The sequence below is a fragment of the Hirundo rustica genome, chromosome 3 (genome assembly GCF_015227805.2).
Source record: "Hirundo rustica isolate bHirRus1 chromosome 3, bHirRus1.pri.v3, whole genome shotgun sequence".
NCBI lineage: Eukaryota > Metazoa > Chordata > Aves > Passeriformes > Hirundinidae > Hirundo > Hirundo rustica.
The window spans coordinates 2,091,629-2,116,719 of NC_053452.1; the positions used below are offsets into that span (position 1 = coordinate 2,091,629).

The following is a 25,091-nucleotide window of genomic DNA, read 5'->3' on the forward strand; positions in this document are numbered from 1 at the left end:
AAGTCAGCTCACTGGCAATAAATGAAGTGGCTGAAAAACAGGGGAGAGAGTGAAAATAAATGTCCTCAGCGGGAAACTTACTAAGGAGAGCTAAGGAAGAAATAAATGAGATGAAAGGGTGATGTCAGGTTTTCAGAAGGGCTTTTCCACCTCCCCTTGTGCGAGTCAGGGATGAGCCCATCCACAAGACAAATCTCCCAGCCAAAAAACTGCCAGCGCTGAGCCAAAACCGGGATGGGGAGAAGGGCTGGAGTAAGGGAGGGGGGACAGGACCAGTGCTTTTGGCAGCACCTTGCATCGGTGTAAGCTCCTCAGCTGAGGAAACCGAAGGAAATCACTACTACTGTATTTATTTATCTTATTTACGAGGCACATTTATGAGGCGGTTTATTTAGGAGGCATTAAAACCAGGCAGCGTTTTGGGCTCGGTGCCTCTGTCCCGCTGCTCCTTTGAGACGCAGCCCCAGGCCCCTGGAACTCGCCGAAACCCCCGGCTGAGATGGTGACAGCAAAAGGTTCTTTTTCATTTGGGGCACTTAGACCTCTCTTTGGAATTCCTGCGCCCACCTAACCCGAAGCGTTGGTGCAGCAGGGTGGGCTGCAAGGACGCAGCTCGCTGAGCATCCCCTGGCTGGCGTTTCGAGAGCAGCTCACTGTGAGACAAACCTCTCCCTGAGTTTAATCTAGCTCAAGAGCTTTACCAAACCTTGCTGGCTTTGGATGGATTGGCTCTGTGACACCTTCCTTCCACAAAATGCAGCGAAGGAGGGAGCGTTTTCCCCCGGTTCCACGGCAGTTACTGGATGGAATTAGCTTTACTGCTGGCAGATGAAAAGTTATCTCTGCTTATCGCCCTGTAAGTCATGCCTGTAATTATCCTTTAAAAGGACAGCTGGAGGAAAGTTGCCTCTGTCCTACTCAGAGATTACCCAGGCTGCGTTTGGCTTGCAGGTGTCGGATGTGGGATCACAGCAGAGCTGGGCTGTAGGAAAGAGAGCAACAGGTTTAAATCAAAGCATTTTAATTAACAGTGGAACCACAGGAGTGGGGCTGGTCCTGCATTTAAGAGTCTCGCATAACAGCAAGCTCCCGTCGATGTCTAGAGAAAAGGATCAGGATTTTGCTGAAGTTCTGGAGCGAAACCAGGACTTTTTCCCTGGTGGATAAAGAGGAGCGTCTCCCCTGATGTCAAGGAGGCAGCATGTACCGTCAGGCGGTTCAGAATGAAAAGGGATGCTCCCAGGTCCAGCGGATTGGGATGTAAAATCCACAGGGTCTCTGCATTTCTGGCTTTCTTAAAAGCCAAGGAACAGGCAGATGCGGAGGTCAGCCATCCCACCCCCGAAATGGACTGGCTCATCCTGGTTCATCTCAGAGAACTTACAGGGAGCTTCAGCCAGGAGGGAGGAAGACCGCCCTGGCCATTCCAGGCAAGGCTGCACCCATCCACCCCCTGAAACTGGAATTCAGGGGCACCCTGCCAACTCCCACAGCCCTCTCCTCATGGTAGCAGGGCACCAGTCTGCCCTGCAGCTTGACTCTGTGGGGATGCAAGGCCTCAGCGAGGTGTTACCTGTGATTTCATATATCGCAAGGCCATATAGAGCTGATTTAAAAAAGAAAACGAGAAGGTAAAAACCAGGGTGGTGGTTTATCTGCAGGGTGTTTATGGCAGGCAGGGTCACGGGGGTTTCTTCCATAACTGGCTGTCACCACGGCGCACAGGGAAGGCCGAGCACCGCTGGGAAGTGTCTGCAGGCAAAAACAGGGAAAATATCTGACAAAAAGAGGGGAATCAGGAGCGAGGCTTGGCACCTCCAGGGCCGCTGCCCAGCACGGCACCTCCCCAGCGCCGAATGCGGCCATGAACCCGGGACGGAACGCCACGGGTGGAGGTGCTTTAACTCACGGTACGCCCCATAAATCAGAAATATTCGACAGAACCAGGCCGGGAAAGACCTCTGAGGCCAGCGAGCCCAACCCGTGACCCGCGCCGTGGCACCGAGCGCCGCATCCAGTCCTTCCTTACACACCTCCGGGGACGGTGACTCCACCACCTCCCCGGGCGGCCCGCTCCCATGCCAAGCCGCCCTTTTCCGCGGAGAAGCCCACCCTAAACCTCCTCCGGCGCAGCTCGACGCCGTATGCCCCTCGTCATTCTGGGAGAAGAGGCCGAGCCGCACCCGGCTGCCGCCGGGGAGCGTGTCCCGGCGGAGTCCCCTTCCCCTTTCCCCGCGGCCGCGGCCCGCTCGGGGCTCCGGGCGCTGCCCTCCGCCGCCGCCGGGGGCCGGCCGCGGGGCCCCGCCCACTTCCGGCGCGAGGGGCCCGCCGGGACGGGCGCGGGCCCCGCCCCCGCCGCGGGGGGAGGGGGTGTGGGCGGGGGCGCGCGCGGCACGCGGGTCCCCGCCCCCCGCCCGCGGTGCCGCAGGACGAGGTGGGTCGGGAGCGGCCGCCGCCCGGCCCGAGGGGAGGCCCCGGCGGAGCGGCCCGGCCCGGCCCGGGCGCGGCGGCGGCGGGGCGGGGCGGGGCCGGGCCGCCCCTCGGCCCGGCGGCCGGGCGGAGCGCGGGGCGGCCGCGCTTCGGCCCGGCCCGGGCCGGGCCCGTCCCGTCCCATCGCGTCCCGGAGCGGGGAGGAGCCGCGCCGGGAGCTCCCCGGGGAGGCGGGCGGCCCGGCCCGGCGGGGTGGGGAGGAGAGGGGAGGGTCGGGGGTGGCGAAACCCGGGGCGCGGCGGGTCCGCCTCTTCCATTGATGAAATTTAAATTGCTCGGGGTTCGCCGCCCGCCCGCCGGCCCGGGAGGGACTGCTCGGCGGAGGGGCAGCGCGGCGGGCGGGCGGGCGGGCGGGAGCTCCCAGCGAGGCCGGGGTCGCCGCCTCTCCCGCCGCAGCCTCCGCAAGGGGCGGCAGCCGCGCTCCGGCCCTTCGCCGCCCGCCGCGGGGCGGAAACCCCCTCCCGAGCGAGGCGCTCCGTGTTCGCCCAAGTGTTTGTTTATTTATTAAAGCGCGAAAATGTCGGCTCTCCTGAAAGGTAAGCTGACGCGCTTTGTTTTTCTGCGCTCCTCCGCCGTGCGTACGCGGCTCCGCGCCGCGCTGCTTTGGCTCCGCGCTGCCGGGGGCTCGGGGGCTGCGGTGTGCCTGGGGCTGCCCCGGAGCCCTGTCCGTGATCCCGTGCCCGGCCCGGCTCTCTTCGGTTCGGCTCGGCTCGGCTCGGTGGGGCTGTGCGCGGCCAGGGGCTGGGGGATCCTGCGGGACCTCGCCGGCGCCAATCTCCCCTCTCTGCTAAGCCGTCCGCTAAAGTTGCGGGAGGATGGATGCCGAGGTTGAACGCCTTCGCTTTTTTTTTTTTTTTTTTCTCGTTTTCCTTTCTTTTCCTTTTTTATATTTATTATTATTATTATTTTTTCCTCTGACGCTTGAGTGTGTTTCGGCGTTTTTTGATTCCGGTAAGCTCCGGCACTCTCCTTCACCCCTCTCCGCACGTTTGTGAGCGTTTGTGTGTACGTGGTCTGAGTTTCGGATTCCCCCTGAAGCAGAGAAACCAGCCCACAAGAGGTCATTTTGTGAAGAAAAATTACTTTGGTGCATTGCCGTTGCCGTTTTCTTTGCCTGTTTTCCTGTATTCCTCGCGGTGCGGGTGTGCTTTTTTTTCTTTCTTTCTTTCTTTCTTTCTTTTTTTATTTTTTTTTTTTTTTTTTTTTTTTTTTTTTTTTTTGGTAATGAAATACGTGCCTATAGGGTTTCCTTAACATAAATCCGCGCAGGCCTATCAACAAATGCGATGCTGCCTGCAGAAGGAAGGCGAGTCGATGGTTTGCTGTGCAAACTTGGGTGTTGCAGGCACCCGAGGGCCTTGGCAGGCTCTGGGAAATCACTGTTCCTCACCCGGCGGATGTCCAGGGCTGGACGGTGCTGGCTGTGTGAAGGCATCACCTGTCTACAAAAGTCCCGTGACACCTGGGCTTTGGAAAGCAGGAAGCTGGAGGAGGAAAGTGTTTCCAGCGCGTTGCTCAACCGCCCCGCTCTGAAAGTTAGCGAGATAAGCCCTCGTGAAGTTGATTAGGGAAATATATTGCTAATTGTTCTTTTAGAATGGAATTGGCTTATCTCAGACCACTGCTGAAGGTGGCCATCTTGCAGAGGAGTGCTGTTATTTCTGAAACGGAAAGCTGTAGAAACCTATGTAAAGATCGTAATTGGTTTTTAAAATGTGACCGGAGGTCTGACAAACTTGAAAGCCTTAAAAAAAAACCCCACCAAAACTAAACCAAAACCATCTGCCGTTTGGGTACTCTTTTGTCAGGCGGATAGTACTAAAACATGTTGTCATGTCAAGTGATATTTTTAGCATGAGGATCATCTGCTAAACTGGGAAATTCAGCTGTGTCTGACTGTAACACCTAAACTCTTGGTGTGTGCAGCTGGCAGGAGCGGCTTCCTAGGTTGCAAATTCCTGAGTTAGCTCCGGCTAATGTGCTCATCTGTCAAGAAGAGTCAGAGCATAAAGGTTTCACTTCACGTATTTGCTTCAGTCCAGCCATGTGCTGGCGAATTTTGCCTCTAGTAGTGTGTAGAGGCTGTGTGGGTATGCTCAGTTCTAAAAATTCGAAGCAGTGTTTGTTGGCTTTGCACGTTATATAGTGTGGGTATTTAACGGGATTTTTATCCCTGCCAGAGATAAAAATTGCCTTGAACTTTAAGCGGAATTGTTGGAAGTTAAGGCATTCGCTCTACCCCGAGCGCAGAGTTCAAAGATAGAGCATTTAGAGTTTAGCTGAGTGTTGTAACTTACTGGCCACCCTTCTTGGTTTCTGTGCGCTAGTGTGGCTCCAGGGAGACCTAAACAATTTTCTGCCGTAGGTCTTTCTGTCTGCTTACTTGGATTGCAAAAGCAGTCACAATTCATAACCCTCAGCCCCAGAGATTCCCTGCGTTTTCATGAGAGAGCTTCTCGCCTGACTTGTCCCACAACTCCCTCCTGTGCCGCCTCCTTGTACACATGGAACCAAGGCAGCGAAGTTCTCTTTGAGTGGCTGAATGAACGAAATCAATCAATCTTAACATTTTCTCTGCTTTTAACGCAGAGTGAGAGGAAGGACAGCAGAAAGGAAATACGTGCGTGCCCCCCCAGTGAGAGGTGGCCACTGTTCTGTTCTCGTGCAGTTTTCCTGATGAGAGCTGCCCCTTTACGTTGTTCCTGGCAGTGTACAAAGTCCTCCTGTCTCTTAGCTCGCTCTGATGTACCATGATTTGTTTTTTTCATACGTCAGTTATAGAATGAGGCGTCATAAACCTGCCAGTGCTCTTGTGTGTGCCGCAGCTCGTGCTGCGAGGGCAGGGGCCAGGTTAGCAGTCAGAGCAGAGCACAAAAGCCTGCTAGAAATAACAGTGGGTGGGGGCAGGAGGGTTGGAGTGAAATTCTCCGTGCGTCAGACACCACCGTGAACTTGACTGAAGTGCCACCCTGCCTCTGCTGCTTGGAGCAACGCTTTCTACCCAAAGGCATTAAAGTGAGATAATCCTGTGTGGTCATTTTTGCAAAGCCCAGTGTTCTCCGAAGTCCCAGCTCTTTAGTCATGCTCTTCTGGCCTGTGATCATTTCCTGTGTGGGCAAGGTCCCCCAAGAGTCTTCCGCTACCTTATCCCACCCTTTTCTTACCTCTGATGAGTGTTCAGGAACACTGGTCTTGTAAAAGTGGGCTTAGGCTGAAATATGAGGCATCGGTTGCGAAACAGCTTGGAAAAGGCGTTTCTCTTTTTTTTTAACGTAATTTGGGATTTTATGGCCGCGTGTGTCCTTGGAAATCTCTTCCCGCGATTATCCAGCGCCTCAGCCTCCCATCTGATTTTTCGAGGCGCAGTAACTGCTTTTCATCGTGGCCTTAGGAAATTTTCTTTGCCTGCAGGAAAGAACACCTTTCAGATACACAGTTGGCGCTGGCCTTTTGACTTCCTCATTGCTGCTGGGCGAAACGGGAAATAGGTCTTCACCCAGGCTGTTAAATTCAGCTGAAGTTTGCGTTAAAGGACTGCAGCTGCCTTTCTGCCGGCCACAGGCTGAGAGCCGGGAATTACCAGCTCCTTCCCAAAAACTCTGAGAGGCTGCAGGAACAGCTGGAGCCAAGTTCACTCCTCTCACGCCCCAGTGCTGTTTTGGGGAGTGCAGCCCGAGTCCTGGTGATCATTTCCAAGACAAATGCTCAAAGCCTCTGCCTCACAGGGGCGTGTTGAGAGCAGAAGAGCTGTCTCTTGCTGTTTCTCTCGGCTCTTAGTTACAGTATTCGCATTCTTACCTATGCAGAATAGATACTTTTCTTGCACTTTCTGGCAAGCACGTGTTTTTATGGACTCCAGCCTTTTCCTTCCTCTTTCCCTGTAGTAATAATAATAATTGGACTAACAGCGCTAGCAATGCTCTGCCCGAGCCACCGTGTCCTGACACATCGTGTCTGGATGAGGCCGAGGGGTCTCATTAATTAATAAATGATAAGTGTAAAGCCTAAATACCCCCCACTGCCGAGGGTTCAGTGAGAGCTGTCCCATCCAGCTGCTGCTCTGCATTCCTGATGCCTGCTGTTGGAAAAAAGCAACAGGTCCGCTTTGCTTTCCTGCGAGGATGTTGGTGACCAAATGTGTTTAGGGTTTGCTCCTCCAGTTTGTGAGGAACTTAGAATATTACAGAAAGAAAACAACAACAAAAAAAGACCCCTAAACTAGGGCACTGCCGCGTATTTACTTTTGTGACGCCTTTTTATCTCGATTTGTTCGCCGTGTCGCTTAGCCTCGAAGCGCTTTATTTATTCTGGTAGAGACACAAATCTTTTGGCTAATATGAGCAAAACAAGTTTTCCTACTTACACGGCAGCCCGGGGAGGCTCCCTCAGCCCCGGCGCGTTCTGCACACGACTGGAGGTCCCCGCTGAGACTTGGGATTTGCCGAGCTCCTTGCGAGATGGGTGGCATCACGCCGGGAGGTTCAGATGTTTTACAGGCCCGCCAGCGGTGAGAAATGGCCACTGTTGTTGCTGTAGCAGGAGTTGTATTTTCACATGGCGCGTTGTAGCACGTTGCAGGATTAGAAACGTGCGAGAGCGTCTCCCGGCAGTTGTTGCGGTGCGCGTCGCCCCAAAGGGCAGGAATGAAGGGACTGCTTGTAGCAGTCTGGTGTTAAGCATGGAGCTGGTACAGACCTCCTTGTTTTTCTGTAGGAAAAAGTGCTTCCTGGCGGAGAGCCGTCTGTGTTTTGACACGTTTGACCCGGAAAGATAACGCCTGACAGGCTCTCAGCTCTTACCTGCTTTTACTACTAAATGAAGCGTTTGATTGGAAAAAAGCGACCTGTTGTTGGGCGTGCTGTTCATCTTGAGCCGGTGTTTTCCCGTGTTGCACCACACATACTGTGTGCACTGCAGCACTTGTCTGTCTCTTTTTTTTTTTTTTTTTTTTTTCCTCTCTCCCTCCCCTACCTGCAAAACAGTGCAGTCAGGAAAATGGCTTCTGTGGGCTTCAAAGCAAGGATTAGATCGTGTCGCTGAGGCTGTGGAATACTTTGCTTAGAAAAAAATGAAATCAAATCAAAGTTGCATTAAAAATGAAGCGGCTCTGGCTTTCTGAGACGTTCCCAGTAGAAGAGCCTTTTAATGAGTGCTCTCCATAAGTAGAGTTTAAATGCAGGTTGCTCTTCTAACACTGTTTTCTGTCGGTGTCGCTCTGTTCGCTTGTAAAGTTCCCCTCCTGCCCCTTTTTTGCACTAGTATTCAGGGTGTTTCTAAAATCCAGCTATATTTGGCAATACATCACTCCCTGCGTTACAGGGGAGTGATCGCTCAAGGGATTTGGCAGAAATTAAATTAACTGAGGTCTTTAGAGAACATACTCAGAATGTCTTTTGAGAATACGCTCGCTTCCAATGCTTTCTGTTGGAAAACAAAGTCGTGTTCTCTCCCTGTTCTTTCTGCAGGGTGAACTTTGTAGAATATTTGTGTATTTACTCTTTTTCATGTTTGTGGAGTTTTATCACTCTCAAAAACAAAACAAATGCTGAAGTGATAGACAGCCCAGTTTTCTAGGTTGCTTAGGAACTGAAGTGCATGCTGTAGTGTGAAAATACTCATGACAAAGTAAGGGAATGTTTGCTGGAACAAACAGAAGATCCTGTGAAAGTGCGCTGTATAAATAATTAAAGCATATGTTTTTATTTGCTTGTGGAGCAGGGGAATGCCTTCAATCACAGTGCCCTAGATGACTTTTCACTAAGAAAATTCTCCTTTTTCACACTTCTGCTTGCTAAAATGTTTTGATGCGCTAGGATGCGACTCCTCTAGCAAAAAAGCGCGGTGCTGCAGATTTTTGGATTCTTCTTGAGATGGACCATTGGACCTTTGGGGTGGTTTTGAAGGAAGGCCCATTATTCTTTGGGGACAGTTTAAGATCTGTTCCCCAAGTAACCAGGAACAAAAACTCTAGATTCCTGGAATGCTAGCACAGTGATAAAACAAGACTAGATTCTAGGAGTGTTTATCAGTCTTTTTAAAGAAAACTGAAGGCTATTTGTAGTCTAAATAAGCTTTTTTTAAAATGTTTTTCTTTTGGTTTTTTTTTATTCAAGATTTCAGCCAAGCAATGTCTCAAGCTGGCTCCTCACAGTTTCAGGAAGTCATTCGGCAGGAGCTGGAGTATTCAATGAAAGTAGAACTTGATAAGATACTCGCGACCGCACACTCCAATGAGATAGAGGTAAGGAGCACGGAGAAATGGGATGCAGGACACTGAGGCGAATCTCAGAAAGGAGATAAATCATAAAGGAGATCTCCAAATCTTTGTTTTTAGGAGGTGCTCTGATCCCGTGTGGAAGAGTAGCCAGGATACAATGTCAGTAGGAGAGTTTCAGTTCCCTCTAGGCCAGGTGACAGAGTTATTAAGTGTTTAATCATCTTTACTTATTAAAGGTTCTGTGTAATCTTCAGTGGATTACAGGAAGGGAGGGTAAAGCTGCTGTCTTATATGTTGGGCCAAATTGTAATGTTTGTGATTTTGACAAAAGGCTTGTTGTGTAGGTGTACAAGTTGGTTTTGTAGTCTGAGTGAAAATGAGCTTTTGGTAACTTCTGGAATTCTACCTGGAGTTCAGCGTGTCTGCTTCAGCGCTAATGAAATCACTCTCGTGAATAGACTGTACATCAATCTGTAGAAATGCTTCTGTGGTTGAGTAGGTGTGCATGGAATACCGGCATTAACTAATGCATTTCTTCTTTGTAGCACACTAAAAAGGACCTGGAAGGATTTAAGAAGCTATTTCATAGATTCCTACAAGAAAAGGGACCATCTGTGGACTGGGGGAAGATTCAGAGACCTCCAGAAGATTCTGTAAGTTGTGATGAAGTGACATTTTGTAAGGAAAATAAAACTGGTACTTGCTACTTAAGGCAAATGATGTATTCACCCATGGAATGGGTCTGTCTGCCACGGTTCTATAAAACCACGTAGGGCAACACTTTGGGTTCTAACTAAGAAATTATTATTTGTTGACATATGTTGTATGTCGCCCTGAACATCAGGTCCTGCTCACCATATGTGTCAAACTCTTTGGTATTATTTTGTTAGCTGCTCTGGGAGCAGGGGAGCAAAATGGGACAGATGCCACCTCACCATTTGGTACCTTCCCTGGAGTAAACTTGTGTTAGAGGGGGAGTAGGGAGGACCCTTGTTGTTCCCGTTTCCCTCCTGCCCTAGAAGAAGGCTGCACCTCTCAGATGAGACTGTTTCCAGCAATCCTTTAATAATTCCAAGGGGACATATGGCGAGTGGGCTGGGTAATGGAGCTCATTTAGCAACTCCTGTAACCTGCAGCAGCTCAGCAGAAGTGAGGGATCCGAAAGGAGGAGTTGGCCGGGGGGGCGTTTTGGAGCCCGCTTTTCTAATGTTGTCTGTGTTGTGGTAACTTATAACCCCTCATTCGAGCCGCCGCTGAAAAAGCGCTCTGTATTTTTTCAGCGCCGAAAATAAACGCTTCCTATCGAACCCGAGCTCATTTTATTGATTCACCGGCGGCCTCAGGCTGTCCTTTGACTCGCGCGTAACGAACGGCGGAGCTGTGCTCTCCCAGTTCTGGCTTTTCCCAGCGCGCTGATCTTGGCATATTGCAGGAGCTCTGTGTGCTCCCGGGCCGGTGGTTTCTCAGAGGCTCTCTGTGTGCCTCAATCGAGGCTCTGTTCCCCGTGAAAGGCAGGCTGTCCGCTTACTTCCAGAACAGATGCGGGGCCGCTCTATAAAGCGTTGAAGAATGATGCTGTTTTAGAGCAAGTCTAGGGTTTTTCCAAGGTTGAGTGTTTTTCTTTTGACTTCAAAAACATGTGATGTCTCTCTTTTCTGTACTGTAACACTGAATGAAGTGTTGCTCTGGGGAGAGAAGTCTGCACTCGGAGAAGAGGCCGGGGTGGGAAATTGGAGTTCTAGATAAGGTGGCTAACAAGGAAGGCTGAAGAAAAGGGGATTTCTTTCAGGGCTGGGGGGCTGAGACTCTGCGTCTTTTAAATATGTAAGAAGGTAGTTAGGACAGTCAAAGGAATAAACTGTTCCCTGTGCCAAGAGGAGGCCTGGGATTAAATTACAGAAATTTGATGCGAGTGAATGGCTGCTTTGTGAGGAGGAAGAGCTGTTGTCCGTTTTTCGAGTTTTGCACACCTTCAGTGGAAAAGCAGACAAGTTCTGTAAAGGTCTGAAAGTACCCAGGCTGGACATCTGGAGCAGATGTCAAACTGGAGGTTGTGCTAGGGCTCTGAAACAGACTGGGGGCATATTCCCAGGCGTGGGGTGTTCCCAGGCAAGGCGAGCTGCTAAAAAAGAACTAAGAGAAAGGTCCAGCTTAAGGTCACAGAGGGCTGAGTGGAGAAGGGCAGAATTAGAAAGAGTATCTCTCTTTTTCCTTGTGGTCTGTACTGCTCCTTTTCAAATGTGTCCCTGTGCTCGGTAACAGGGCTTTTGTGCTTTTGGTGAGAGGGAAAGGTAAGAATTCTGCAAAAGCAGATCTCTTCTGTCTGATGAGGCGCATGCATGATGGGAAACGAAATTTTGCTTCCTAGCATGAACTCTAAATCAAGTGATGGTGCTTGATAAGTGCCACAGAAGAGAGCTAGGGCAAAATATCTGCAAAGAAACTTCCTTCCATTCCTTCTTCACTTCATAGTAAGCACCCCTTTCTTTAGGGATACTTGGACTTCCTGATCTGACAGGAGGAGGCTTTGAGCGCTTATGAAAGCTGAGAGCAAAGTTAAATTGCTTTATTTTTTTTCTTTTCTCCTTTTTGCTGACCATAAGATTCTTATTTCTCTCCCTGCTGTATCCACTCCCTCCTTTTTACTGCATCAGTCATGTCAGGGACATACTGAGGAAAATAAAAAGGGTTCCTCATAAGTCACGTTCCAAGGAACCTTCTCCCAAGTTGTTCTTTGCTGAGGAGTATGACTTGTGCAATTATTAAATAAAAGTTGATTTCCCAGAGACCAGAATTTCAGAATTACTGGTCCAGGTAGTGTGGGTAAGAACAGCATGAGCTCTTAGAAGGGGTAAAGAGGGATAACTTTTGGAAGGCTGCAGTACCCAGTTCTTTGGGACACGTGTCCATCCGTGAACAAATATTTTGTTTGAGTGCTTCTGTTCAGTTCCCATGGAGTTTCCTTTTCCTAGCTATAAAACCTCAGACCACATTCCCCTCTTGCTCTTGTTGGTACAGCACAGGGGTTGGTGTAGAGAAAAAGTGTTTGCTGGTGATCTTGCAAATGATTTATAACTGCCTGTAGGGATGACCTTGTTTTGTGAGGTGGTGGGGTGCTTGGCTGCCTGGAGAATCTCACACTGGCCTAGAAAGCACCAAATTCTCTGCAGCGTGGACTTATTTGCTTGTGATTGTTTTGGAGAATTTCTTTGCTGCTGGGAATTCTGGCAAGTATAATCTTCAGCTGACCCCTAGCAGAGCAAAAAGCATATGTGGAGATATCTCTGGGCCTCTGTGCGTATAAACACGCAGACATACGCGTGTATCTGTAAACAGAGGCGCACAAAAAATCTGCCAAAGTGTGGGGTCGTTGCTTTTTTATTTATTTAGCAGCTTAAAAAAGTTCATGAATAGTTTATTGGATTTATGGGCTTTGTCTTTTAGCTGGGGAAGAGTGTTTCAGGCTTTTGCCCAGTGCCAAGGGACCGTGTAGTGCAGTAGTAGAATTTCTGATCAGACTTCTGTAGGTCGTCCAGTGTGTTATCTGTTGTGTTTGTTCTCTGAATGCAGCTTCTGCTTCTTCCTGAAGGCAAGTAAAGGCTCCTGTCAGTAAATTGAAACAGAAATTACTGCTTTGTAGTATTCCTGGTTTTCTCTGCAATGGGAGATTTCCTCCCTGGCCTCCACGTTTTCAGTGTAACAACTTACACTGATGACAGTAAGGGAAGACTGAACCCATTTCACACTGTATTGGTAAACCTCTGACTTGTTTTTTCCTTCCAAAGGCTTACAGTGATAGCTCGCATAGTTAGACTGTTACAGTCTCCAGAGAAGAAGGTGCACTGAGAGTGCCAGTTAACAGGGAGAGGAGGTAAAGAATGTGGACATGGCAAGTGTAACTTAATCCCCTCCATGTAGATTGCAGCCATCTGTTTGTTTGAGTTGGAAGCAGTAGCAAAAGTCCTGCTGGGAGGGCCTCTGAGAGAGCTGCAGTGATCAAGTTAACCTCACAACAGCAATGCAAAATCTCATCTGGGATGTAAAGAGAGCATCTTGAAGCAAAGTGAGTGTGAAAGGAGCTTGTCTAGTAGAGCCTTTGTTTTTTCCTTCCCCCGTGGTTGGATTCTTGTCTGCAGCTCAGGTTGTAACCTCAGCGAGCTGTATCATGCGGGAAATGGATGAATGTTATGCCCTTACTCAAAAGCTAAATATCTTCTTAATCATCAGCTTTGGAAACAGGTTTTAAGGGTTCAAAGAATCATGGCATGGTTTGGAAGGGACCTTAAAAATTGTCTTGTTCCCCCTCCCTGCCATGGGCAGGGACACCTTCCACTAGACCAGAGTGCTCCAAGCGCTGTCCAAGCAGACCTTGAACACCTCCAGGGACGGGGCAGCCACTGCTTCTTCTCTGGCTGACCCGTTCCTCTGCTTCACCACCCTCAGAGTAAAGAACTTCTTCCTGAGATCTGATACAAATCTCTTCTCCTGTAGCTGGAAACGGTTCCCTTTTCCCATCTGTATCAGCCTGTGTAAGAAGTCTCTCTTCCTGTGTAAGCCCCCTCTAGGTGCTGGGAGGCTGCTGTGAGGTCTCCCAAAGCCTGCTCTTCGCCAGGCTCTCTCAGCCTGACCTCACTGCAGGGCTGTGCTCTCTCTGATCACCTTTGTGGCTCTCTGCGCTGCTCTAGCAGCTCCACACATCTCCTGTGCTGAGGACTCCAGAGCCGGGGTCTCACGAGGGCAGCTCTCACCTCTCTCTTCGTTTGGTGCCATTTCTAGAGCTGAGGAAATGTTTCCTCGAACTGCGAGTACATATTAACTAATAGGGGCGTCCTCCTTCCCGCTCTGCCCACGATGACAGCCCTGCTGCTCATTTTTGTCTGTCTCTGACAAACTCTTGCAGTAGGAGTGGGCTGCTGGAATCTGTTAGTCAAACTCCCAGCGTTGCCTCATCCAGGCTGTTCCCAAGAAATCGCTTCTGCGCCGTTGGCCGCGAAACAAAAGAAGCCGCGTGTGTCATCTCGGAGCAGCCCCAAACCGGGGCTGCCAGACATGTCTCGAGCGAGGAGCGCTGCGGCCACGCGTCTGCAGGACGTGTCATTCCTGCCCCTGGGTTTTTCCTGAAGAATTTCCCCATCAGCACTTGCTTGTCAGGCGTGCTGTTCCAAGCCCTTAGAGCCAGCATTGATTTTTATTGCTGTGGAGCGTTTCTCCGGTTGTGGGTAAGCTCGGAGGCGATGAGGTAGTTTTGTGGATATTAGCGCCTGCACACAGCTGGAGCTGTTGGATTGATAGCACTGGCATCCAGCAGTCTTGGTGCTCCAGCAGTGCTGCTGGAGCTTGACTTTGTGACATTTGTTATTCTCTGAATTAAAGACCCTTCAGGATCCAGGGTTTTATTGCCAAGTTGACGTTTCCAGTGGCCGTGCCAGAAGAAACTGAAACATTTAGTGAGGCTGAGTCATAAATTTTGTGTTGTGACTGGTGCAACTTCCAGTGAACTGAGTCCTTGATGGAACTGTTAACTTCTTCAGGACTTTTACTCTGAATGTTCTGCAAAAGCTGGTTTCAGGCATGATAGTGAAAGCATCAAAAGGTCGTTGGCACTTCAGCAAAGGCAAATGATTTCTGAGGCAGTCTTCTGGCCCTGAACTGGGTGTCAGACTTTCTGCTTTTTGTGAGTGATGCAAGAAGATCACAGTGAGACTTGAAAGTTGAGATAATTTTTTTTTGGATGTTCAGACAGTGTCGGAACATCATGGATGTGACTCACATCCCACCCAGCTCAAGATGAAGCGTTTTTAATCCATGTACAAGTCTGATGCAGGGTGTTACTGACCTTGGAGTGGATGGGAAGCAGTAAATCTGAGAGTAAATCTCTGTAGGTCCTGCTGGTAGCAGAACATTCATTGAGCTTCCCGAGGTACCTCCAAGACGCTAGACCCGGGATTTATCATCTCGTTGTTAATGACAAGAGCAGCTGTTTCCCAGGGTTGTTTCAGCCTCAACATAATCTCTGTTGTTGACAAAGCCCAGCAAGAGTCCACTTTTTGTGCACTTCTGTTCCTGAAAAGTTCTTCGCAGTTTGGAAGGAAGCTCCTGCCTGTGTCCTCGTGAAATGCCAGTGACCGTGCTGCTGCTTTCTGTCCGAGCCACGAGACCTCCACGTGGAGTTATCTTGCAATAGATGCTGTAGGAGTTCTCTTGCAATGCATCCCATGGGCTTTCCAGCTCCCCTGGCATCCCAGAATCTCCCTAACCTGAGGGATCTGCCCTGATCTGCTGCCCGTGGTGTCCCGGAATGCCGGAGTTGCGCAAGCCCTCCCCTCTACCCCCGCAGATCCCAGTAAGAAATCTGATTCTCGTTCCAGGGCACTGTGAATTTCCATTTGAACCCCAGCCCTTGCCCAAAGCAAACACAGCTCTGAGAACTACTCTGTATGTGCTTGTTTTTGGAAAACCAGCTGTGGATCTTACACACCCCTTAGCGGAATTAAAGTAATTTTCTTGCAGCTAGAACGCTTACAGCGCTGGGAACACCAGGGCTTTTCTTCAAAAGAAAATCACTAGAAGGGCAGGCTAAAGGATAATAGTATTGATTCTGCTCTAACTGTTTTGGCATGATTCTTATTGTGGCGCTGTTACCATTATTTCTTTGACTTGGGGGGCTGCAGTACCTAATGTGAGCCATAATATCATTATGAGCCTGATTTTGATCTCCATCACGAGCCCCAAATGTAGCCCAGACTCTGTTCTTAAACCTGTAGGAAGCAGCTGTCAGTGAGGTAGAAAACTGCCTGTAAGGTTTATTATGAGCTGGCTGAACCCATTCTGAAAACAGCAGAATAAGAACTAGGAACTCTGTGTATCGTGCTGTCGGGAGAACTTAATTGTACCAGAATCAGAATACTGTCTGGAGTCAGAATCAGTTATAGACTGAGTTAAAGAACCAACATTTCACCAAGACTGTTGCCTTTGACAACCTCAGAGTGCAAATAAACCAAAGCAACGACACCAGAACAAAAAAAGCCCCCGAATTTAAGCTGCTCAGGGAAGGAGAGTTACATGCCTTGCATGCAGAGCCTGGTTCTGACATTGTGGCCTGACTGAAGGGTGAGAGGGGCCATCCTATGGGACAGTGAGTTAGATGGTTCCCAAGGAAACCCCCTCCCCTTCTGCAGGGTTGAGACAAGTGGCAGAACTGGCCCGACTTCTTCTCGTCTGAATGAAGCTGATGGTGCCTGGTGTCACGAAGTCTACAGAACCTCCTGAGAAAAGAGGTTATTGTCGTAACAAACCAGGTTATTTGTGGTGTAACAGATCAGTTATTGTGGGCCCACTTTGCAGATGTTCTTTAGTGTCATAAGGCACGTGAATAAATGTGGGTTTTGTCGCCACATTGTAAGTTTTGAAAGTTTTTAGGAGAAAGCGATCCCTTGCCAAATATCTGACTGCTGGCTTTTCTTGTTTGTTCGTTGTTGTTCACGTGTTTTGCTAGATCCAGCCCTATGAGAAGATCAAGGCCAGAGGCCTGCCTGATAACATTGCTTCTGTCTTGAACAAGCTGGTGGTGGTGAAGCTCAATGGGGGCTTGGGCACCAGCATGGGCTGCAAAGGCCCCAAGAGCCTCATCGGGGTGAGGAACGAGAACACCTTCCTGGACCTGACGGTGCAGCAGATCGAGGTAATGTCTGAGCACCCAACACACTTGGCTTGCTCAGAGGGATCAGGTGCCAGAAGAAAGAGGGGAGGGAGATGATCTCGGTGCCGGGGTGAGGCGGAGAACTCTTTTGGGAAGAATAGACACGAAAGGGTGCGGTCAGCGACTGAGCTCTGTGTGTTAGTGCAAGTGTCACCCACCTGGACAGGAGGATCGTGTCCAGGAACACTGAAGAGTTGTCTGGCCTGGGGAACTCCCAGCCTTGTTTCTGTCTCCTCCAGCTGCGAGTTTATCTTTTCAAAAAAAGGGGTTTTTTTAATGTTAGAACAAAGCTTTTCACAGCAGCTCCGAGTTCCTTGGTGCGTTGAAACTCTCGCTCTGGAGGAGGCTGCTGGCATTTTCCTCTCCACCTAACTCACTGCCCCGCAGGATGGCCCCTCTCCCCCTTCAGTCAGGCCACAATTGAAGAAGAAAGAAGAGCAAAAGAAAATCACAGCTGCTGGTGTTGGGAGAGAACATTCCAGCTTGTTTTTGCTGCTGAATATTCCTCTTACAGCAGATAATGAGGACAGTTACTAGAGTAGGAGCTGAGGTGTGCCTGCTCCATGCTTTCTGAAGTGCCAACAGTTTTTGCCTCGGTGTGATGTTGTCGGGAGTGGCTCTCCCATGTGTGTTAGTTGGTTCTATGGCAAACTCAAATTTACACCCAGCTGATGCAGCCCTTTCTCCAGAGCATCACTCTGACTCCACCAAAGTGTAATGGTCCCAAATGCTCCAGCAGAGGAGGGTGAGCTGATACACAAAGCTTAAAACTCACTCAAGGTTCTTTTTCTTTTCCCATGCACCTTCTATTTTTGCTGTGATCTCTGATTTTTTTGCCTTTGTTGTGCACGTGGGAACGCTCTTATGTATTTCGGTTCCATGCTATAGATTCCCAAATAATAAACATGATGACATTTCATTTATCCTGTGCTCTTGATACAATTGTCCATCTCTCAGTCTGCCAAGGGAACTTGGAAGTGCTTCCTGTGCAGAGACAGTGTGGAAATGTCACCTTGACAGACTGCAACAATTTGATGGAAAACATGCCTTTTGTAATCAGCAGTAGCTAAAACTTAAAATGATCATTTTGTGGCCTTGTGGTTTCGAGCTTTAAACCTCCATGCAGGTTTAAAAACAAGGATTCACTAATTACCAATACATTATTCGTGTGGGTCTTATCTTTACAGCTAACAAGGATTTATGTTCCTTTACCTGATTTATTATCCTTTCTGTAGAATGAGTGCACCTTTTTTTTTTTTTTTCCCCCTCATGCATTCATTATTTCCGGCCCGTTTCAACTAATTTCTTTCTCCCAAAATCTCAGGTGTCAGGAGATAAAGCTAATAATACATGCTGAATTTACCATTTATCTCCCCCCTCAGCATTTGAACAAATCCTACAACACCGATGTTCCTCTGGTTCTCATGAATTCCTTCAACACGGACGATGACACGAAGAAAATCCTGCAGAAATACAGTCACAGCCGTGTGAAGATATATACTTTTAATCAAAGCAGGTATCAAAAGACTTCTCCACTTGGGGTAGGAGGGAAGAACTAGCTTGTTTCTCCGTATTCCAGATGGGGTGGGTTTGAGTTTGAGGTGCTGGGCTGGCGGTGGTGTCTTCTGCACCCCTGTTCAGTCTCTTTTGGGCCTTGTGGAGAGACTGAAGCATCAGGGGGTTGGGCAGAGTCAAGGGCAGTGTGTTAAAATGGGGGAGAGGGCGGTGTGTGGGCCCCAGTTCCTAAGGAATGTACAAACAGTGGCGTACTGGATGCTGGCCACTCGATTCCTGAGTTTGCCCGGGTCTCCTTGGGCTCTGGAGGGAGACCAGACCATGGTTCCTTATGAGAAACTGACTCCAATCCTGGGGGCTGCTGGGTTCAGAGGTGTGTTTGACGTGCTCTGAGCCTGCCTGGCAGAGGAAAGTTGGTTTGCAGCGTGGCCTGAGGACTGCAGCTTTAAATCTTTGAGTGGCTAGATGGCATTCTGCAGCTTCTCAGGGACAGCTCGGAATTGGGGTGGGTCGGAGCGCTCAGGGGAAGCACGCCTCCATGGAGCTGCTCCTTGACTGCAGTATTTCTATTTCATGCCAGTGTGACACTGCTGAGAGCGTAACGAGACCCGTTGTCCTCACAGGTACCCCAGGATCAACAAGGAAACTCTGCTGCCAATAGCCAAGGATGTCTCATACTCAGGAGAGAACACGGAGTGCTGGTACCCCCCAGGCCACGGAGACATCTACGCCAGCTTCTACAACTCCGGGCTGCTGGACAACCTCATCGCAGAGGGGAAGGAATATATTTTTGTGTCCAATATAGATAATTTGGGTGCCACTGTGGACCTTTACATTCTTAACCACCTCATGAACCCACCCAATGGGAAACGCTGCGAATTTGTCATGGAAGTCACAAACAAAACGCGGGCGGATGTGAAGGTAAGGGGAGATGGGTGGTGAGAGCCTGAGTGTGGGGGTGGCCACCTCCAGCCTCCTCTGAATCCGTGGATTCTGACATACACCCTGTCTCCTCCTAGCTATTTTAGGCACCATTTAACACATCAGCTTGCATCTAATTTGAGATGCACAAAATCAGCAAGTTTAGGAAGTTCTAATTCGTGGAGCGGATTTGATCTGTGTTCTGGGCAGCAGCAGAAATAAAACCAGGCTGGGCTGGCCTAGAAGCACGAGTGATTTGTGCAGGGTGCAGGTCACAACCTCTGCATCTTCTCCAAACTGTCACCTACACAGGGGCAGAAACTTGAAGGTGGAAGCTTGAGAACAGCACCGAGGGCCGGGGTGCAGCAGTTGTGTCTCACAGGAAAGTGCATTCCCAGCCCTGCATTGCACAGCTGCCCATCTGCTCCTGCTGTGACCCCTGGCTTTGTACAAAGTCCAGGAGAGACATTTCTCAGAGGTTTATGATGTCTGTCAAATACTTGCAGCCTGCAGTAATTTTTCCTGCAGCTGTGCTCTGCCCTTCTTTTTTATGTGAGAATGAGGACTTGGATTTTCTCTGTGCTCATTAGGGAAGCTCTGACTTAGCCCTATAAAAGCACAGCAATGCCCTGTAAGAATACTTAGATTTAATTTAGCTTTTGCTCCCTCATCTGACAAAGTACTGCTGAGGGTGATTTTTGACAACAGCAGCATTTGCAAAATATTCTCAGCAACCTTCATTAAAGGAATTAACTGTCTTGGAGTGCTGAAATATGATCGTTGGATGGTCCTGACTGTACTTTAAACATGCTCTATAATTAGTAACCTGGTAGCTGGTTACTGAAAACAAGAAATGTGTTTTCTCTGGGGTTCAGCTTCAAATGCCAACAGAGCAGTGCCATGTGCCTGTGTTGAGGATTTCTCTGGCTTCTCACGGACAGGGTTCAAACCCTCTCGTTGCAGGGTGGCACGCTGACGCAGTACGAGAACAAGCTGAGGCTGGTGGAGATAGCTCAGGTCCCTAAAGCACACGTGGACGAATTCAAGTCCGTGTCGAAATTCAAAATATTCAATACCAACAACCTGTGGATCGCTCTGTCTGCAATTAAAAGGCTGCAGGAGAAAAACGCCATTGACATGGAGATCATTGTTAACCCAAAGGTAATCGGCTCACAAGGGTTTAGAGGACACTGACCCAAACCAGCTTTTCGTTTCTGGGTGGGTAACGGGCCCTGCTGCCTCACAGAGCCAGACTGGGGGTGAGGGTGGAGCTCTGGCCGAGGCTGGGCTGCGGTTCCGAGTGCCAGGACCTGCTCCACGCGTTCACCTGAGCTTCCTCTTCCAGACTCTGGATGGAGGCTTGAACGTTATCCAGCTGGAGACCGCGGTGGGTGCTGCTATCAAGAGTTTTGAGAACTCTCTGGGGATAAACGTACCTCGTAGTCGTTTCCTGCCTGTCAAGACCACCTCGGATCTCTTGCTTGTGATGTCCAATTTGTACAGCCTTAACGCCGGCTCTCTAACCATGAGCGAGAAGCGCGAATTCCCCACAGTGCCTCTTGTCAAGCTGGGAAGCTCCTTCACGAAGGTAAACACCCGGAGTTCACCTCTGGGAGTGAAGATACAGCTCACAGCAGCGACTCGGTGAAAAGTGAGGTTGGTTTTATCCACCTCTGCCCTCCTGGCCCTTCCCTTTCGCTCTTTGTAAAGGCTGTGGGAATGCAGGTGTTTACTTCGTGGGCTCCCCTGAGCAGCCCCCCTACTGTCCTCACGCTTGTCCCTGAAAGAAATCACAAATACAAAGTAGCAACTTCTATATTGGTTCAGATGTAGTTTATGGGAAGGGTTCTGAAGGGCTCCTCCCACACTCATTCTTAATAATCCACAGCTGGCTTTAAAACTGTCTCTATTTATTTCCTCTTTCCAAAAGGTTCAAGATTACCTGCGGAGGTTTGAAAGTATTCCAGATATGCTGGAGCTGGATCATCTCACGGTTTCAGGTGATGTTACATTTGGGAAGAATGTTTCATTAAAGGTGAGTGTGCCGTGGGATCTCTGCTCCTTGGCGCTTGATCCTGAGGCAGGGCCTGTACACAGGGTCCTTAGGAGCACTCCTGGGAATTGGGGAAGTGGCCCAGAGCTGGCAGAGGCTATGACTGGACAGTGACCCTTGTGATGGAGTGCAGGATGTTGCTGCCAGAGCTCAGGCTGAGAGGAGGTTTATTTATGAACCCTGAAAGCACCACAGAGCTCATATCTCTGTTCAAACACTGCTGCCACCTCTGGGCTTTGGCTCAGTCACACCTCCCTTCCCAGGCTGGCCTTGCCACCCCTTTTCGGGCCCTTTGGTGTCACTTTGGGCTTCTGGATTTGTTAGTAAATGGTGGAGCTGAGCAAGTGAAGTTTCTCTCTCAAATTCTCCCTTAGGCTCTTGCCAGTCCTGGCAGCACCTGCAGTTCTCTGGGGCAGTTTGGCAGGTGTCCAGGCTCAGGCTGTGGGCTCTGAGCTGTCCCTCTGTCCCCACATTTGCTGTCCAGCTGGAACAGGAGCCTTCCTGGGACACTCCCAGGGGTGGGGGGAACGTTTTTCCACTTCAAAGCGAGCGGACGTGACAAGAGCCCTCAGAGCAACCCTGTCTCCAGCTTTGTAGGCCCATAGGATCTAGCATGGTAATGACAGAGGTTCCAGTAATGCTTGTTTAAAACCTTTGTTCTGGGGGGGGAAAGACCTCCAAATGTGGATGCAAAAACAATACAAATAACTGCGTTCAGGCTCTGGCTGACACCCGACTGCTCCTCCAGCCAACCTCTTCCCTCCTTCCAAGTCAACAGGTAACAGGTTTGTGACCCCTTGTTTTTCTCTCCTGTACCCCCAGGGAACAGTCATCATCATTGCAAACCACGGTGACAGGATTGACATCCCAGCTGGAGCTGTACTAGAGAACAAAATCGTATCTGGCAACCTGCGGATCCTGGACCACTGAGTCCAGCAGAGGGCACGGGCGGGGCTGGGGCCGCTGGGCCGAGCCAGCCTCGCCGTGCAGGAACCTTTTAAGCATTAGAAATCTAAGTACACAAGAGGGCCTATGCTTTGTCATCTTCACAGTACCCTGCAGTATTAATTTAAAGTTAATTTCTCTTGCTTATCTTTAAGCAGCCACATAAGCGCCCGTGGATGTGCGTAAGTAACGCTTCAGTCCTTAAAGAGATTCTGTAACTCAGTTAATATAACCTTGAAGTGCAATACTGTTTGTCTCGCGGGAAGATGGACAGATCTTCTTTGAGAAGAAAGTTCGGAGGCTCGCCTCGACCACGCAGTAGTTTTGAATTGCTTGTAACTGCAGAAATAAAGCTGTGAAGCAATACAAGTGGGACAACATGGTTGGCAACTCCTGTGACATTTTAGGAAGGCACAGTTGAAAACCAAAAGTTTCACTACTGCTAAAACAGGCTCTTAAAAACCCTGTATTTCATGTGCTCACAAGCTGTAGCCCTCTTCAAACCCCCCCCCAAAGTACAAGTGGGATGTTCTATCCCAGTTGTACGTCGAGGTACTGGGGTAAGGCTGTCAATACCTCCATTTCCGTATCGTGAGAGTGGGAATCATCCGTGTTCCAAACTTGCCCAAAGAATCCAATACTTGAGAAAAATGCCTCAGTAGCCACGTGTGGTGTTTGCTTTTTCACATCCCATTTAAGACTGGATCTCCTGTTAATATCTTAATCTTTGATCTGCCCTCTTTTTTTTTTTTTTTTCAATAAATGGATCACGTTGACTACACCTATGTTCATATTGTCACAGCCATGTATGTTAATTTATCTCCTCCTGAGTTTCTAAATTTGTACAGGAATCGAAATCCCTGTCCTGATCACTATTTGATTTCTTAATGTTTCTCTTGTATTTACATGCAGACGACTTTATTTTATAAGCTTAGTATAACACTGGTATGTATCATTAAAGAAGTTGGTCTTTAAAAACAACTGTGACTTTAGAGCTTTATTTTGACTGACAACGTAGGACACGTGTTGTGCTGGCGGCTCAGCTGAGCCTGGCTGAGGGCACCACGGGCACACAGAGGCTGCAGCAGAGACCATTCCTTCAGACACCATCGGCTCAGGGATAGAGGGGTGAGGTGAGAAACGCAGGCACTTGTGCTGAGTACTGGCAGCCTCCAGTCTGTTAAAGGCAGCATTAAAAACTCCGAAATACGTTGATTTCAATCCGCTCTCCTTAATGCTGCAGCCTTTTAGAAGCAGCCTAAAAACTTTAAAGTTCTTCCTGCCCTGTTCTTTGTGTCCCCTTTCCCACCTTCCAGTTCCCCCAGGAGCCCCACTGCTAACGAGGGTCGGGTCACTCCTCTCTCCCACAGGGAATGGCTTTGAGGAACTGGCCCTTGCTTAGAAAATCTTGATTTTAGGTCCTGAGAAATCCCCTGGAACAGGACTCCTCCCTAACAAAGCTCAATCCTAGATGCGAGCAATCAAAAGACATTTATTTATATAAAGTTCTGTAAAAAAATAAATTTTAGAACAGCATCGTTTCATAGAGAAAAAACATTTTCTACAGAGTTCCAACTGCCAAGATTTTGATACTGTACCATCATTAAATAAGGTGGGACACCGTGTGAATTTCATTGCACTAGAAGAAATGCAAAGCATCTTTTTAATATAAAGATATACAGAGCATTCTAGACAACTACAGCTGTGTTACAGCTATGTGTTCTTTTGGATTTGGTCCAAAGAAACCTGAGTCTGTTTCCAGAGAGAATGAAAAAACATTGCACAGACAGCTGATCACTTGTTTCTTGCTGAAGGGCACTGGAAGGATCTCTCCCTGCAGCTCCCTCTGAGTCTAAGCACCCCCGGCTCTCAATCCCGCCCTTCCTGGGGCTCTGGGCTCAAGTATTCACCTCGCTGTCGTCACGCCGCTTCGGAGAAAGCCAGTCTGTTGTCAGAGCCAAGTGACTGCTCCCAGTGGGTTATCACCTCTTCTGCTCCCAGATTTCAGCCATGTTTAGGTCTAAGTTGTTAAGGCCTTTCAGAGCTTGAAGGTTTCCAGTGTAAAAAGCCACATCTGAAGTAACCAGCCTGCAGTGAAAACACACGAGGTTAGAACGTGACCCGTGGCACCCACCTGGAATGCCAGGAGAGGGTTTGTCCAGGACTTTGGCACGCAATTGCCAATTCCTGTGCCTGGATTAGATACTTTAAGTATCAGTTCAAAACTCAATGCTACGGCTGTGGTTGATTTTACAGCCCTGCTTATCCGTGACAGGATTACTGCTGGCTGTAAAACTAGTTCTAGGGAGGGGAGATCAAACCACGAGTTCACAAAACTCAGCAGGAATTAGGCATTTAAAACTTCTATTCTCTTGCTGCAATCCCAGGCTTATCTAGACTTAAACCCCCAATTCCATTCCAAATCAGAATATTAATTATTGCAACATTAACTTCTGTATTCTAGAGGGTAAAGATTCTGTAATTTCTAAGATTACTGTAAAACAGCTGCACTGTTTGTAGCAGTTTATACAGAATTAAAACCCCTCAGATACAGCTGAAGCAGGTCAAGGATCATGATGCTTCTTGCTGGCAAGATGTAGGAACACAAGCTGCATTTACATAGTAAAAAAGTTAACCAGGATTCACAGGCCTGGATTTTTTACTATTATTAGAGAAACAAGCAGTTTGAGGAAACAAGGAAATCCAGGGTTTGATGTTCCCCTTCTGGAACAGCCCCAGCTCCCAGAGAGATGCGTCTGAAGTACAAAACTGCTGCCCTCAGACGGTCCTGGGCCAGCTGAGAGCTCCTGAGTGCTGGGAAACAGCCCCAGCAGCTCACCAAGAACCCTCCTACACAAAAGGGATCCTGGCCACGCAGCCACAAGGACGGAACAAAACCAACAGCACAGGATGAAAACAGCACAGCACCGTGTCTGGGACTGGAAATCCCAGAGAGAGGCACCCTGAGCACCTCCAGGGGCTCTCCCTTCAGCTGGGGCTGCACTGGGTACTCCATGAGCTTGGTTACAAACACTTTTATAAGCACCAAAGGCACTGGAATGTCACCTTGTGAATGCACCACAAATACAGAGAGCCAGTGCAGATAAACTCTTGCACAGAGCACAAGGAGGAATGCACATAAGTAGAAGCAACAATGAACTGGGAAGGAACAAAACTTTCATTCCAGTGACATTTGAAACATCATCGACCTTCTCTGACTTCTGCAACCTAAGCCTGCATGTGGTGGGCCC

General features: G+C 49.1%; 2 protein-coding genes across 5 annotated transcripts in view; one reads left to right on the top strand and one right to left on the bottom strand.

The window, feature by feature from the left end:
- Positions 1-2,378: 2,378 nt before the first annotated feature.
- Positions 2,379-22,821, top strand: UGP2 (UDP-glucose pyrophosphorylase 2). 2 transcript variants are annotated; one of them, XM_040058477.2, is made up of 10 exons: positions 2,379-2,434; positions 8,604-8,731; positions 9,253-9,360; positions 16,203-16,388; positions 17,789-17,922; positions 18,545-18,842; positions 19,806-20,003; positions 20,188-20,430; positions 20,773-20,877; positions 21,718-22,821. In XM_040058477.2, exons 2-10 carry the CDS (start codon positions 8,618-8,620, stop codon positions 21,823-21,825), a joined length of 1,494 nt encoding a protein of 497 aa, XP_039914411.1. In that variant the 5' UTR covers positions 2,379-2,434; positions 8,604-8,617; the 3' UTR covers positions 21,826-22,821. The 2 variants fall into 2 exon arrangements, with proteins under 2 accessions (XP_039914411.1, XP_039914410.1); XM_040058476.2 differs by lacking the exon at positions 2,379-2,434 and adding an exon at positions 2,867-3,026.
- A 651-nt stretch (positions 22,822-23,472) lies between these two features.
- VPS54 (VPS54 subunit of GARP complex) overlaps positions 23,473-25,091 on the bottom strand; it is a 44,747-nt gene continuing 43,128 nt past the window's right edge. For all 3 annotated transcript variants that reach the window (XM_040059587.1, XM_040059585.1, XM_040059586.2), the window contains one exon: positions 23,473-23,928. In XM_040059587.1, coding sequence (XP_039915521.1) covers positions 23,823-23,928 — 106 coding nt within the window. In that variant the 3' untranslated portion in view covers positions 23,473-23,822. The remainder of the gene's footprint in view (positions 23,929-25,091) is intronic.

Bases quoted from the DNA above. Each gene is read 5' to 3' on its own strand.
- UGP2 (XM_040058476.2), top strand. The intron at 18,843-19,805 runs GTAAGGGGAGAT...CTCTCGTTGCAG, and splicing joins AAACGCGGGCGGATGTGAAG to GGTGGCACGCTGACGCAGTA. The intron at 20,878-21,717 runs GTGAGTGTGCCG...CTGTACCCCCAG, and splicing joins GGAAGAATGTTTCATTAAAG to GGAACAGTCATCATCATTGC.